This window comes from Tursiops truncatus, chromosome 9, assembly GCF_011762595.2.
Source record: "Tursiops truncatus isolate mTurTru1 chromosome 9, mTurTru1.mat.Y, whole genome shotgun sequence".
NCBI classification, from domain to species: domain Eukaryota; kingdom Metazoa; phylum Chordata; class Mammalia; order Artiodactyla; family Delphinidae; genus Tursiops; species Tursiops truncatus.
Genome location: NC_047042.1, coordinates 99658706 through 99674514, shown reverse-complemented (window position 1 = coordinate 99674514; position 15809 = coordinate 99658706). Strand labels below are relative to the sequence as shown.

Below are 15809 nucleotides of genomic sequence, written 5' to 3'. Positions count from 1 at the left end.
GCATCAGACTAGAGGTCCAGCCTGGGCAGCCCAACCCCGCTGTCCCCTCGGAGCTGTGTGAGTGTGGGCCAGCTTGCTGCTCACCTGTGCAGCCTCCGTCCCTCCCTTCAGCTATAGGATGAGCAGCCTGACACGGGCCTAGTGGCCCTCCAGAGATACTCTGATTGAAACCACAGCCGTGTGTGAACGCTGTGCGCCGTCAGACCCCACACCCGGGACAAGCCCCATATCCAGGACAAACCCCGTACCTGGACAAGCCCTGCTGAGTGGATGTTTGTGGAATAATCAGTAAGAGATGCTTTTTAAAAGAATCTACTATTATGTGAATAAAAGGTACCGGTGGTTATTCTTTTCACCAGATAATGGACACAATTCCCTATTAAGGATACTGATTTGATATAATAACATCTTCTCTTTTTTAAAAAGTTTTTAGCAGTAGTTCACTGTCCAACTTAATTCAGACTATCCAGACAAACCTAAGTGTCCACATGTGCAGCTAGTGAGTAAACAGCCTGATGGCAGTAGCTACAATTTTAGCCCCTTATTTTTATAGAGTGTTGATCTCTTTCAAAGTTGAGTGTCTTCTAGTGTCTGATGAGAAAATACAGAATCTGTTGTAATGAAAAAAATGGCAGCTCCCCCTCCCAACCCATTTCAAAATATCCTGGCAAGCTGAGAATAGGTTTTATGTGCAGTTACTGTAAGCATGTTTAATGCTTTTAGATTTTTATAAGTATGTACAACAGAAATACTTTGCACCTTCGCTAAAACTTAAATACATATTTCTTTTAAAAACTTTTAGCAGCAGAACCCTCTTCTTTTCCAAATTAAACCTTGCATATTTAGAATTATGATATGCAGGGAATTCCCTGATGGTCCAGTGGTTAGGACTTCGTGCTTTCACTGCCGTGGCCCAAGTTCAATCTCTGGTCCGGGAACTAAGATCCCTCAAGCCTTGTGGCATGGCCAGAAGGAAAAAAAAAAAAAAAGAGTGCTAGAATTACGATATGCAAAATGGATTAAAAGCATGCTGCAGTGATGGCAGGTGGGGATGGGGAGCCTGGAGCTCACCTGCTCATTCCCCACGTCTCCTAAGGCTCTGCAGGTGCGGGTAGGTGCCACCAGGCAGAGAACCACCACTGCGCTCATATAGGACGTGCACAGCTGCAACGTATTTTTATATGGCTTTGAAACTTTCCTTTCCCATCTCCTAATAGGTGCCAAGCAGAAGGAGACAGAAACCGAATGACAACCGTGAGTGGAGGAGCCCTTGCAGAACTTGAACAAAGATGCTGGGTCACGCTTTGCCTCATGAACACTGACTGCGATAGAACAGAGTCCAATGGCTGAGAATGTGTATCAGGGTTTAGTGATGGGTGTTTTTTCCAGTGATGTTGAAACTAAGCATAAAAAAGAAAGATTTTGTGTTTGAAGATGCGAGCTTGCATTAAAAGACTCTTTTCAGACCGTTGTCTGAAAGATTTCAGATGCTGTATGTCATTAAAGTGCACTGTGTCCTGAATTTCTATTATTTTTCATTTTAAAGAATTCACTGGTATCTAACAGGTAATATGACATAAGGCGAGTGTGTGGCATATTGAGATCTAGTGCCTTATGTCAGAACAGCGATATGTCATCACTACTGCCCATCGCAGCTGGAGCGTCCTTGTGAACTGACACTGCTGGAGTGTGAACGTCTGAACCTTTACCAAATCAGTTTGTTTTCATTAGATTTGTTGAATAGCTGTAATTTGAATATAAATAATTACTTTATAAAACTTTAATGATGGTTTTATGTGTTAGTGTTCTGTTCTGAACTATAGTGTAAACAAGGCTGATTTACAACAGCTTTATTTATTTTTACTTTCATGCAATTTTTTACACATCCTTTGGTGGGTAAACTTCACCGTACCCATTAATAAACCATTGGTTGCTATTTTAAAAGGGCGAAATTCTCATTAAGTTTGATCTGGAAAGGATATGACTTCTCTAATAGCCGCTGTTAGGTTTTAAAAGCTGAAGTTTCTAACAGCATTTGTGGGAACCTCTCTGTGGGGCTGCAAACAAAGTGCCGGGAAGATGTCTATTTTTTCTTGTGTTTTGACATGAAAATCATGACGTTTGTGTGATTGCTGATGCGATTGTTTTGTAAATTTTACTGTGGCATATACAGTATTGTCATATGGTGAGGAGAAACACAATGTTTCCTAATGTAAGTGCTCTGAAAATGTTGACACTATATATATATATATATATATACACATATGTGTGTGTGTGTGTGTGTGTATGAGTATAGTTTGGTTTTTTGTTTTGGGGGGTTTTTTTGCAGATTGAAAAATTAAAATAAATCTTACTATCTGCCATCTTGTTACAGAAGTTCTTTAAAATACTTTGTATTTCAGCACATTTCTTTTTTTAACATCTTTGAGTATAACTGCTTTACAATGGTGTGTTAGTTTCTGCTTTATAACGAAGTGAATCAGCTATACGTATAAATATATCCCCATTTCTCCTCCCTCTTGCGTCTCCCTCCCACCCTCCCTATCCCACCCCTCTAGGTGGTCACAAAGCACTGAGCTGATCTCCCTGTCAGCACATATTAATTAAAATTCTACATGCAGTTTCCCACTTAGATATTTCTTCCCAAATAAAGGAGAACATGAATTCTCATATTCTTTTTTACATCAACAGAAAAAAACCTTAATGATTTGATTCATAAACTTTCTCCATTATTAAATAGAACATATTTAATTAAAAATGGCCATGCAGATTTTCTTGTGCTAGGTGTCAATTTTTTCATCTCCTAGTAGGCCAAATATGAGAGAAGGAGATTTTTGTCTATGTTTTTCCCCATAGAAATAGTAGTGGTTGTGACTTAGGCTAATGGTAATACTTGGAGAACAATGAAATATCAGAAAGAGAAAGTTTTTAAAAACTCCTTTTAAAACTCTGTCCAAAAAAACCCCCACAAATACCTAGGAATGAACCTGACCAAGGAGGTGAAAGACATATGCTGAGAACTATAAAACACTGATAAAGGAAACTGAAGATTATTCAAAGAAATGGAAATACATCCCATGCTCTTAGACTGGAAGAATATTATTAAAATGGCCTTACTACCCAAAGCAATCTACAGATTTAATGCAATCTCTATCAAATTACCATGACATTGTTTTACAGAACTAGAATAATCCTAAAATTTATATGGAACCACAAAAGACCCAGAATTGCCAAAGCAATACTAAGGAAAAAGAACAAAGCTGGAGGCATAACCCTCCCAGACTCCAGACAATACTACAAAGCTACAGTAATCAACAGAGCATCGTATTGGCACAAAAACAGACATATGGATCAATGGAACAGAATAGAGAGCCCAGAATTAAACCCACACACCTACGGCCAATTAATCTTCAACAAAGGAGGCAAAAACACATAACGTAGAAAAGAAAGACTCTTCAGCAAGTGGTGTTGGGAAAGCTGGACAGCTGCATGTAAATCAATGAAGTTAGAACACTCCCTCACACCATACTCAAAAATAAACTCAAAAATGGCTTAAAGACTTAAATATAAGACATGACACCATAAAATTCCTAGAAGAGAACATAGGCAAAACATTCTCTGACATTAATTGTAACAATGTTTTCTTAGGTCAGTCTTCCAAGGCAAAAGAAATAAAAGCAAAAATAAATGGGACCTAATCAAACTTACAAGCTTTTGCACAGCAAAGGAAACCATAAACAAAAATGAAAACCTATGAAATGGGAGAAAATATTTACAAACAATGTGATCAACAAAAGCTTAATTTCCAAGATATACAAACAGCTCATACAGCTCAATATCAAAAAAACAACCCAATGAAAAAATGGGCAGAAGACCTAAATAGACATTTCTCCAAAGAAGATATACAGATGGCCAACAGATGCATGAAAAGATGCTCAACATCGCTAATGATTAGAGAAATGCAAATCAAAACTACAATGAGGTATCACCTCACACCAGTCAGAATGGCCATCATCAAAAAATCTACAAACAATAAATGCTGGAGAGGGTGTGGAGAAAAGGGAACTCTCCTACACCGTTGGTGGGAATGTAAATCGGTGCAGCCACTATGGAGAACAGTATGGAGGGTCCTTAAATAAAAACAGGGTTGCCATATAATCGTGCAATCCCACTCCTGGTCATATATCCAAAAAGACAAAAACTAATCCGAAAAGATATATGCACCCCAATGTTCATAGCAGCACTATTTATAATAGCCACGATATGGAAGTAAGTGTCCATCAACAGATGAATATACAAAGAAGATGTGGTACATATATACAATGGAATATTACTCAGCAATAAGAAAGAATGAAATAATGCCGTTTGCAGCAACATGGATGGACCTAGAGATTATCATACTAAGTGAAGTCAGAGACAGACAAATTATATGACATCACATATGTGGAATCTAAAAAAGTGATACAAATGAACTTATTTACAAAACAAATAGATTCACATAGAAAACAAACTTATGGTTAACAAAGGGTAAAGTGGGGGGCGGGGTAAGTTAGGAGTTTGGGGTTAACGGATACACACTACTATATATAAAACAGGGCATCCCTGGTGGCGCAGTGGTTAAGAATCCGCCTGCCAACGCAGGCGACACAGATTCCAAGCCCTGGTCTGGCAAGAGCAACTAAGCCCGTGCGCCACAACTACTGAGCCTGCGCTTTAGAGCCCGTGAGCCACAACTACTGAAGCCCGCACGCCTAGAGCCCGTGCTCCGCAACGAGAGCCCATGGCAATGAGAAGCCTGCGCACCGCAACGAAGAGTAGCCCCCGCTCGCCGCAACTAGAGAAAGCCCGCGTGCAGCAACGAAGACCCAACACAGCGAAAAATAATAATAAAATAGATAAAACAAGGACTTACTGTATAGCACAGAGAACTATATTCAATATCTTGTAATAATCTATAGTGGAAAATAAACGGAAAAAGAATATATGTATATACACATATGAATCACTTTGCTGCACACCTGAAACTAACACAACATTGTAAATCAACTATACCTCAATTTAAAAAAGAAAAAAATACTTGGGAAAAGTAAAAAAATCTCAAAGCTGCTAAAATAACAGTTTTTAAACTCAAAGTATCTATTGTCACTCCGCCCCTTGCTTGTGTAGCATACGGGAGCGTGCACAGACTATGCACGGCGTGAAGGAGGCATGCTGTGTGTCTTCTGCTTCAGAAGACAGCTGGGAGCCACGTAACAAAGAACCACGTCAGCACTGTCTCCTCCCACGACGCACACACATGTCCTGCAAGCCTCTGACCATCCCCCAAGCGTACCTTTTTGTTTGTTTAAGGGTTTTGAGTTGTGTGGGCAGGTCAAGCACATCAGGGTGTGGAGCAGATGTGTTACACACCGTGGCCTAAGTGAAGCAACCAAGTCTGGTGGTCAGGCTACAACTAACGAAGATCCATCATCCTTCTGTTTCCACCTAAGAGTTATTTGTTCCCAGCAAATGATCAAGACTGGGTTACAGAAAACGTGCTTCTCCGTGCCCCTCTAGGAATAAGGAAAAGTGGCACTTGAAGGCCAAGTGAAGGAAGGATTCTAAGGGGAAACGTCTAAACAATTTGAGAGATAGAACTCAGTTTGGAAACCCTTGCAGGACAAGCCTCAAGTGTCTGTAGCGCCCTCATCACCCTGAGGCTCGCTAAGACCCAGCGGGCCATGGGTTCACTTAAGCGCCCACTGTGACTCTGGCCCTCACACTGACAGCACCTCCAAAGACTGTGAACAAAAGTGACGAATCTGAAAGGAAGAGCATATCAGAAACACCACGTCTGTTCCAGAAATGGAGGGCATCTGTTCTGTATTCTAATCTCTGAGAAAAACTTATAGACGTATTGAGCCGATAACATTTCTCATAACATTTTTTTAGAGAAACATCTTTGCATGAAGAGACAGTCCTCTTAAACCACTGGTTCTCAATCTGGGGAGGTTCTGACCCTAGAGGACATTTGGCAAAGTGGAGACATTTTGGGTTGTCACCACTGGGGGTGGAGAGAGGGGCTGTGTGCTACTGACATGTGGTGGGTAGAGACCACAGGTGCCACAAAACTCACTACACTGCACAGGACGCCCCCATGACAAAGAGTATCCAGCCCAAGATGTCTGTAGTGGTGAAGTTAGAAACTCTGCCCTAAACAATCAGAATCTTCTTGGTATTGTGATTGTATTTGTTACTTCCTAACTGAATCCACCTGTCTTTGGAAGAAAAACTCAGTGGGCAGCCTTTCTGGGAAAGGAGACAATTGAAATAATCCACAGGCCAATTCCGTGGGTCCATATGACCCTCATCACAATCTCCTTCCAAAGCATTTTCACCAAAAAAGGGGCTTTTGCTTTGCTTAATAGCACTCTAAGGAGAAAACTGCTACCCACAGGGAACTACGTGGAAAGTCAATTTCACTCCGTTATTTCATTTTCATAAAGAAATCGAGAACAAACTCTAAATTGTTTCTCACGTAAAATCAGCTACAAAGCTGGCATAATTGTAAGTCCGTGTATGAAGCACACTTAAAACACCTTCACGAGAAACTACTGAAATTCCACCTCATTGTGGATCACCCCATCTTACTTCTTGTTCCAAACACACTGCATTAAAACTTACCTTTAGATGTCGACCTCAGCAAGGGCAGAGTACAAATATTCAGCCCTCAAAGCAAACTGAGGTTCCTTCCTGCGGGGAAGCTGGAAGAAATTCAGGTGCCCAGTTCTCTCCAGACATCTCTGCGCCCGAAGCACTGCCGAGCTCTGCACCTCACAGATCAGAAGCTGAAAACTCGCTGAAACACCGGTCCTGACTTCAACCCTGTGTCTCCCTCCCTGGAAAACCTGCACCCCAGGCACGGGATTTCGTCGGCGCCCAGAGCAAACGCCTAGTTCTGGCGCACTGAAGACAGAGGCTTGGTGCCACGGCCGTTCCTGCTCGCCACGGTCAGGACTTGAGCATCTCGGACCCCCGCCCTCCCAGCCACAGGACAGCAGAGAAGGCTGGCCAGCGCTCCCGGTGTCACCGGTGCTCGTTCGCCACAGGCCGGGGCCACCTCGCTCATTCCAGTGACCCCACTGGTCCCAGGGCGCCTTTGAGGAAGAAACGCTTCCCACCCCCCAGGGGCAGAGCCGCGCCCCTCCAGCTGAGGCCTGTTCCCTCCCGCCGCCTCCTGCGCCTCGGCTCCGGGGCCCGAGGGCCTAGCACCCGAGGCTCGCCTCCCGGCCCTGCACACCTGAGACCTCGGGCTCCGCCGCCCTTTCAACAAGCTCCCCGCGTCCTGGCCGCCCCAGCGCGGGGCTCGGCTGCCTCGGGGCGGCAGGGCCTCCCTGCGCGGGGCGCCCCCCGCCCCGTCACCGCCCGGTCCCCGCGCCCCCCGCCCCCCGCGGGACTCTCCGTCCCCGCACGCGGCGCAGACACACTGGAAACCTCCCTCGAAAAGACATCACAAAACGGCAGCGTTTCGGACAGAGCTTTCGAAGGCGTTCAGATCGGTAAGCCCGAAAAGGGGCCCCTTACAACTAACATTCGTCACAGTCGTCGCACTGCAATTTTAAACCAGAACTCTAGGCACCTCACCTCACCGCTCAGAAACCACCAACGGCCCGCATCCCGACCTCCTCCGCGGGGACGAAGCCCCTCCCACCCCGCCCGCCCGCTCTCCAGGCTCCAATCCAAACCCCGCTTCCCTCTGCAGGCGCCCGTGACGCTCCCCGCCCGCGAACAGACGCCTCCCGCCTCCGAGCCTCACGTGAGGTAGGACGCCCGGAGCCCTACGAACCACGAGTCCTTGCTCCGTCCTGCCTTCTTGGCTTGAAACCACCTGGCATCCACAAGCAGCGGAAGGGCGCTGCCAGCAAGCCGCTGTAAAATCCCTCACCTCTCCTAGCCTGCGGTCCCCCTCTGCAGAGTCACTGAGCGGGATACATACATCGACGCACACACTTCCGTGGAAGGGCGCGCCGGGAATGCGCAAGGACTGTGTACGTGTGAGGAGCAGATGCTGCCATCGTTGACATGGTGGTCACCTGAGTCCCTAGGAAGGTGACAAGATCCTATTCGTCTCCGTTCACTTGCCCTGGCACCTGGGAGGTGCTTCCTGAATGTTCGTTCACCCAATGTTTGATGAGCGGTCGGTAAGGGCCAGTACTGATACATCTACCAGGATCGTGGATCTGGTGACGGTGCTCCGGTCACGAGAGCTCTTCTCTCGAACTTGCCGGCTTACTTGATAAGGTTAGAAAGATGCCACTAGAAGACGGAGCGTCATCTGCAAGCTCAGAGGCGGCCCTCTTCTCTGCCTTAAGCTTCTCCGTTCGAGGACTGACACAGGGATCCCGGAAGGAGATGCTGAACGAAGTTTCCTGAGGATAAGGGGGTTCCGCCTTTTCTAACACAAAGGGCACTCCCCTACTGGAGGCCCCCCAGACAGGTGCCCTCACGGGAGGGGATGCCGGAGGGCACAGAGGTCAAGAGCAGGGAACACAGTGGACCCCAAGGGAAGGGCGCTCCCTCCCCCTGTGAGGAGAACAGAGAAAAGGACACCAGCGCCTGCGCAGAGACGAAAATGAGCCTGGCTTCAGGAGCTGGGAGTGGAACAGACCAGAAGGACATGAGTGTAAGGCCAGCCCCTCACACGCTCACAGAAGGAGCAGAGGATCCAAGGAGCTCGCTCCTGACCCTCTGAAAATCCAGGAAGAGCCACTCCGGGATGTTTCGAGAATTCCGTGCACCATCTTTCTTTGCCCCTTGTCTTTTTTGCCAGCTGAAACAATTTCCAGAAACCAAAGTAACGCTGAGGAAAAACCCCAGGATGAGTCCTCATCAGAAGTGTTGCGTGGAAGCAGGGGCAGAGCTGGGTGGTCCCTGGTTTGCAGGTTTCCAGTAAGCCCGTCTGGAATGAGGGGAATTGGGTGGCTCGTGGCCCACATCATCCCTGCTACTTTTCAGAAACATGTCAAAGAGGAGAGTTGTTTAGTCCTGATCAACGGGGCTTCAATATTAACTTACTGTGCACAGAGCACCTGCCTGGGCCATACCTGTGAACACAACAAATCCCTGCCCTCGTGGGGGGTCGGGGGCGGATTAAGGAAGGAGAGCAACACTGGGCGTCTCATGGGTTTTGCTCCAGCTGCTTCCTCTCCCTGGAATCCCCACCCCAGATTTCAGCTCAGCTAATTCCCTCACTGCCTTAGAGTCTTGCTGAAATCTCACCCTCTTGATGGGGCCTGTTCTGACCACATGGTATTAATAATTACAATCAACACAAATAACAATGCAAAGAACAGAAGGGGGAGGAGCTGCTGCAAGGTGCTAAGTGCTTTCCCCTGGAGCCACTCTGCATGCGTCATCTTCTCAATCCTCACACGCCATCGCAAGGCGGTCTTCATCAGCACAGAAATGTTCACTGGGCCAAGTTCATACCGCTTCAAATTTGAGGACATTGGGACTTGTTAACAGTCCCAACTCCAAAGCCCATGCTCTTAACCCCAGATCTAAACAGCTGCTGTGGGTTGAACTGTGTCCCCCAAAAGGATCTGCTGAAGTCCTCACCCCCAGGGCCTGTGAATGTGACCTTATTTGAGTCTTTACAGATGTCAAGTTAGATGAGGTCGTAGTGGAATATGGCAGGCCCTAATCCTATAATATAACTGGTGACCTTATGAGAAGAGAGAGACACAGAGACACCGAGAGGACAAGCCAGGTGACGGCAGACTGATGCGCGTGACACAGCTAGGTGCTGAGTATGTGTCTGAAATGTTCTATACTAAAAATCTGTTTTTAAGACTTTACAGGGACTTCCCTGGTGGCACAGTGGCTGAGAATCCGCCTGCCAATGCAGGGGACATGGGTTCAAGCCCTGGTCTGGGAAGATCCCACATGCCGTGGAGCAACTAAGCCCATGCGCCACAACTACTGAGCTTGTGCTCTAGAACCCGTGAGCCACAACTACTGAGCCCACATACCACAACTACTGAAGCCCGCACACTTAGAGCCTGTGCTCCGCAACAAGAGAAGCCACCGCAATGAGAAGCCTGCGCGCTGCAACGAAGAGTAGCCCCCGCTCACCACAACTAGAGAAAGCCCATGTGCAGCAATGAAGACCCAACGCAGCCAAAAGTAAATAAATAAATTAAAAAAAAAAACTTTGCAAAAACTTTTTACAGAAGTAAACAGTTTGCTTTCCTTTTAAAGTAATTTTATCTTAACCTAGACATATTAACATTACATAAGTGATAGGATATAGCCAAGAATTAAAAAGCAGACCCTTGAGATTTTTCAAGTGGTAACAGAGATTCACTCAGCAATCACTTGAAATGCGTTCACTAGAAACTGGCCACGATTACTAGCATTTCAAAGCTGGCACTCAAAAGTTGCTATATTATAGATTTCAGACAACAACACAACACTTAGTGATGAATAATTTAGATTTGTTCATAATACTTGTGCACCTGAAAGTTCTATTTATTATGCTATAGTTGATCCAAATGCTCTTTTTTGGAATAAGCGTTTCTAAGGAATGTGAACAGTTATTGAAGAACAGTGGGTGTTTTCCTCTGTCATCTGCAAATTGTCTTGAAGAATGCTCCCCACCTCTGCTGTGAAACAGAAATGATGGTGTAAGCAAGTGGGGAGCACACCTTGCAGGGAAGTGAAACGATGGGAAATGGCCTCCCCCACAGCAGCTCACCAGCAGCCTCGGACCCTTCTGCTGGTCCACGATCATTCTCAGGTGGGGGTCACTGACTTGGGGAGCAGCCCTCCTCCTCCCCCAGCCCCGTGCTTGGGGCCCTGTGAGTCCACAGACCCCACTGTCTGCCCCTCCTGCCTCCCTGCCCTCCGTGTCCAGCCTAGATTCCAGTCCAGACAGCACCAAGCCCCTGCCCCTCTCCTCCTGAAAAGTCGCAGCCCTGGATGGCCTCATGCTCTGCCTTGGCTGACCGCAGCTGTTACTTCTTCATTTGCTTAGTTTTTCATCACCTATCATTAATTCAGCTCCAAACACTCAGCAAGTAATGCTAGTCCCCTCACACTGAGTTCAAAAACATGAGCTAACCCACCTGTGCCCTTGTTCTTAGACGCGTCCCTCCTGGGCCTTGCCATCCTCCTGCCCAGCCTGGACCGGTGACTTTTCTAGACCTGCTGCCTAGCCAGATGCTTGTCGATTTTATTAGTTCTTCCCGAAACCAACATTTTCCTTTGTTGGTAATATTTAATTTTTGTTTTGTATGTTTTTAATTTCAGCTCATTAATTTTCCCTCCTTCTGCTTTCCTTGAGTTTATTGTGTTCTTACCACAAGTTCTTAAATAGATCACTAAAATCATTAATATTCAGCCTTTTCTGTTGTTCTAATGTAAGCATTTAAGATTAAAATTTCCCTTTTATGGCATCCCATAAGCCTTGACTTGTGGTGTTTATTTGTAGCATTTTTCTTATCATTCAGTTTAAATACTTTCTAATTTCCCTTATGGTTTTTTTTTTGACCCATGAATTATATAGAAGTATATTTCCTATTTCCCAAACGTATGGGGTTCTCTTTCTATGTTTTTTGTTATTCATTACCGACTTAACTGCATTGTGGTCAGAGAATGTGGCCGATGTGAGAAATTCTTGGAAATTTGTTGAGACTTGCTTCATGACCCCACCACATGGCCAGTTTCATAAATGGCCTGAATATATTTCTTTTCGTTTGTTGAGAGCAATGTCTGATAGCTGGTTATTACACAAGTTTGTTAATTCTGCTCCTCAAATCTTTCCTCTCCTCACTGATTTTTTTTTTAATATAATAGTGTTTATTTTTACTTGTTGACAGTTTGCTTTATTTATTTATTTTATTTATGGCTGTGTTGGGTCTTCGTTTCTGTGCGAGGGCTTTCTCTAGTTGTGGTAAGCGGGGGCCCCTCTTCATCGCAGTGCGCAGGCCTCTCACTATCGCGGCCTCTCTTGTTGCGGAGCACAGGCTCCAGACGCGCAGGCTCAGTAATTGTGGCTCACGGGCCCAGTTGCTCCGCGGCACGTGGGATCTACCCAGACCAGGGCTCGAACCCGTGTCCCATGCATTGGCAGGCAGACTCTCAACCACTGCGCCACCAGGGAAGCCCTCCTCACTGAATTTTAAAAACTATTTCACCTATCAATTACTGAAAGGTATTAAAATATCCTATATGATTTCTTTTTCTCCTTGTAGTTTTGTCAAGTTTTGCTTAATATATTTTACCTGAATAGAATGTTATTGCTTATATAAGTTTCGCATTGTAACATGTTCCTAGTGATTTAAACCTTTTATAATTATTTAGAGACTCTCTATCCATAATAATGGTTTTGCTTTAAAACCTATTTTAGTTTTTTTTTTAATCAATGTGGCTTCACAAGCTTTCTTGTGGTTAGCATTTGGTATATCCTTTTCCAACATTTACTTTCAATTTTTTGTATATTTTAGATGTTTCTCTTATAATCGTCATATGGATAGATTTTTTTTTTTTTTTTTGCGGTACGCGGGCCTCTCACTATTGTGGCCTCTCCCATTGCGGAGCACAGGCTCCGGATGCGCAGGCTCAGAGGCCATGGCTCATGGGCCCAGCCGCTCCACGGCATGTGGGATCTTCCCGGACCGGGGCACGAACCCGTGTCCCCTGCATCGGCAGGCGGACCCTCAATCACTGCGCCACCAGGGAAGCCCTGGATAGATTTTTTTTTAAATACATTCTGTCAATTTTTGTCTTTAGAACATTTTAGGTCCATTTGTTATAATTACTGATATATTTGTATTTGGGTTGACTTTTTGTTTTCTATTTTCATGCCCTCATTTTATGTTTCTTTTTCCCTCCTATTCTTTTGATTATTTTTTTCTCATTCCACTCCATTTCTTATTCCATTTTTTCCTTCTATTTGGAATTTGTTCATATTTCCGCACTGTCTCAAATAGATAGGAACTTTTTAAGACATTTAACTATCATGCAGTTACCCCAACTGAACATAATTAACAAAATCCCTTAATATCATGTAATACTCTTCAGTTTCAAACATCCCCAATGCCACACACATTTGGCGTGTTCATATCAGGATCTAAACAAGAGCCACACGTTGGAGTTGGTTGATTTCTCTCTCAGCTCTTTTAAGCTGTAAGAATTCTCTACCCACCTTCCTTTTTCCAGGTCATTTAGTTGTTGAAGAAATCAAGAGGCTTATCCGATAGATCTCTGCACATTCTGGATTGCTGATGTTTCACTGGGTGTCATTTAGCATGTTCCTCTATCCCAGTAGTTAGACCTGGGGCTTCTTCAGACTCAGGTTTCATTTTTTGGCAAAAACATTTCATAGACGGGACTTGTACTTCCTATTACAAGACACTCAGGCATTGTGTGTTTCCTGACATGCAATTCAGCAAAAAAAAACAGAAAGCAAACACTCAAAAACAAGAAATGGAGTGTCAAAAAGCCTCAGAAGGGCTTCCCTGGTGGCGCAGTGGTTAAGAATCTGCCTGCCAATGCAGGGGACACGGGTTTGAGCCCTGGTCCAGGAAGATCCCACATGCCGCGGAGCAACTAAGCCCAGGCGCCACAACTACTGAGCCTGCGCTCTAGAGCCCATGCACCACAACTACTGAAGCCCACGCACCTACAGCCCATGCTCCGCAACAAGAGAAGCCACTGCAATGAGAGGCCCGCGCACCGCAACAAAGAGTAGCCCCCGCTCGCCACAACTAGAGAAAGCCCACGTGCAGCAACGAAGACCCAACACAGCCAAAAAAAAAAAAAAAGCCTCAAATATTCCACTGCTGCTCCAGTCTGGCATAAACAAAAAAACTTAACATTCCAGAATCTTTAGTCTTATTTTAGACCATCCATTTTCATCTTTCATTTATTTGAAAATAATTAAATAAGCATATTTTAAAAGAAATGTTTATTTTGTGATATATCATGAAAAAAATTTTCCTATGTATTCAGTGAAAGAGAAAAGTATGACCACGTAATACTAACACTAGTCAGTCCAGCAGCTAGCATAAACTTCTATTTTTGGCTCTTTGGAGGTAAGAAAATTTAAACATTTAAAAGATGAACTAAAAATGATTAAAATACACATAAATATTTCATGATGATTTGGTAAAATGGGTTTTAAGTACCATTTCTGAACAATGCACTCCAACTAAAGAAATATCAAAGCTTTATCCTTGGATTTTATCCAATATATGTTGAAAATTTTGGTGGCTCAAGAAATTTTTTCAGCTGTAATTAACAGAATCAGCTTAACTATCATACTGCTTTGGCTATTTAAAGTTCTTTTCTTTCTAGTTAATGATACAGCCAAGAGATGAGTATCGAGAGCAGGTGAAAAGAATTACGTTCTGGGGCTTCCCTCATCGGGGGGAAGATCCCACCTGCCGCGGAACAACTAAGCCCGTGCACCACAACTACTGAGCCTGTGCTCTATCACCCACGAGCCACAGCTACTGAGCCCTCGTGCCACAACTACTGAAGACCTCGCCCCTAGAGCCCATGCTCCACAACAAGAGAAGCCACTGCAATGAGAAGCCCATGCACCACAACGAACAGTAGCCCCTGCTCGCCACAACTAGAGAAAGCCCGTGAGCAGCAACGAAGACCCAATGCAGCCAAATAAATAAATTTATTAAAAAAAAACTTATGTCCTGATAAGTTTTTTCAAAGCTGGTTTTTACACATATTGTTTCTTATCTATGCTCTCTTTGCTTTGCTCTCATGAAACTCTCCCCCAAGATGGATATATATTGACAACAGCCCAGGGATGGAAGAGGGAAATAAAGGAAAGTTGTCATTCTCTCCATCCCTTTTTGAATATCTCAACTCAGGTCAGAACACCTCAGTTCTGGGCTTCCCTGGTGGCGCAGTGGTTGAGAGTCCGCCTGCCGATGCAGGGGACGCGGGTTTGTGCCCCGGTCCGGGAAGATCCCACATGCCGCGGAGCGGCTGGGCCCGTGAGCCATGGCCGCTGAGCCTGCGCGTCCGGAGCCTGTGCTCCGCAACGGGAGAGGCCACAACAGTGAGAGGCCCACGTACGGCAAAAAAAAAAAAAAAAAAAAAACTGTCAGTTCTAACACCAGGCTTCAACCTTAACATAAATGTGCATAAGGAGGAAGAATACAGGAAACACTAGGGGTTTGCCATGTTTCCATTAATCACTCAAGGAGTTTTTCCCTTTACTTGGCACCCCAGTGTTTTGTACACCTGAAATAATGCAACCTGGTAAGATTTAGGGCTGGTGAAGGGGCTAGCTTCTTTTGTAAAGTGGGGAAAAAGCTACGATGAACTCAGGTATATTCCCAGACAGCTCCATCTAGGAAATAGTATACATTTAAGTTGAAAATCCAGAAGTTGATTCTCTTTAAATTATCTGTTCTTGTGTGTCTCTTGGAAAGCTTCTGCATCCTCCTCGGGTTACCCAAGCTCTTACTTGAAGACCTCCAATTTTTAAGTGTATACTGACACCACAGGAGACTAGAATCAATTTCACCCCCTTTTAAGTACATTCCCTAGGTTTCTACCAGCTGACAGAACACATTCAGAAACCTAAATGAGCGCCATCAGAGCATCATCCTAGGAAATCTGGATTAAATTGACCATTTCTCAGAGATGATCTGAATCAAATTGGAAAGTATACGCCAACCTCATTTAGCATCACAATTTAACAGTACTGGAAGTCAGCCCTTTACCAGCTTATGAAACTCACTCTGTACAAGTATTGCGTTGGGTTCAAGTTACACTCTGATGGCAGTTGCTCTAAATAA

General features: G+C 44.8%; 1 protein-coding gene across 3 annotated transcripts in view; it reads left to right on the top strand.

Moving 5' to 3' along the window:
* The window catches only part of PRKAG2 (protein kinase AMP-activated non-catalytic subunit gamma 2), a 277712-nt gene extending 275354 nt beyond the window's left edge, over positions 1-2358 (top strand). For 2 of the 3 annotated variants that reach the window (XM_033863525.2, XM_033863524.2), the window contains exon 16: positions 1218-2358. In XM_033863525.2, the coding sequence (XP_033719416.1) occupies positions 1218-1249 (32 nt within the window). In that variant the 3' untranslated portion in view covers positions 1250-2358. The remainder of the gene's footprint in view (positions 1-1217) is intronic. The other variant, XM_019930318.2, reaches the window with a different exon arrangement.
* Positions 2359-15809: the final 13451 nt, after the last annotated feature.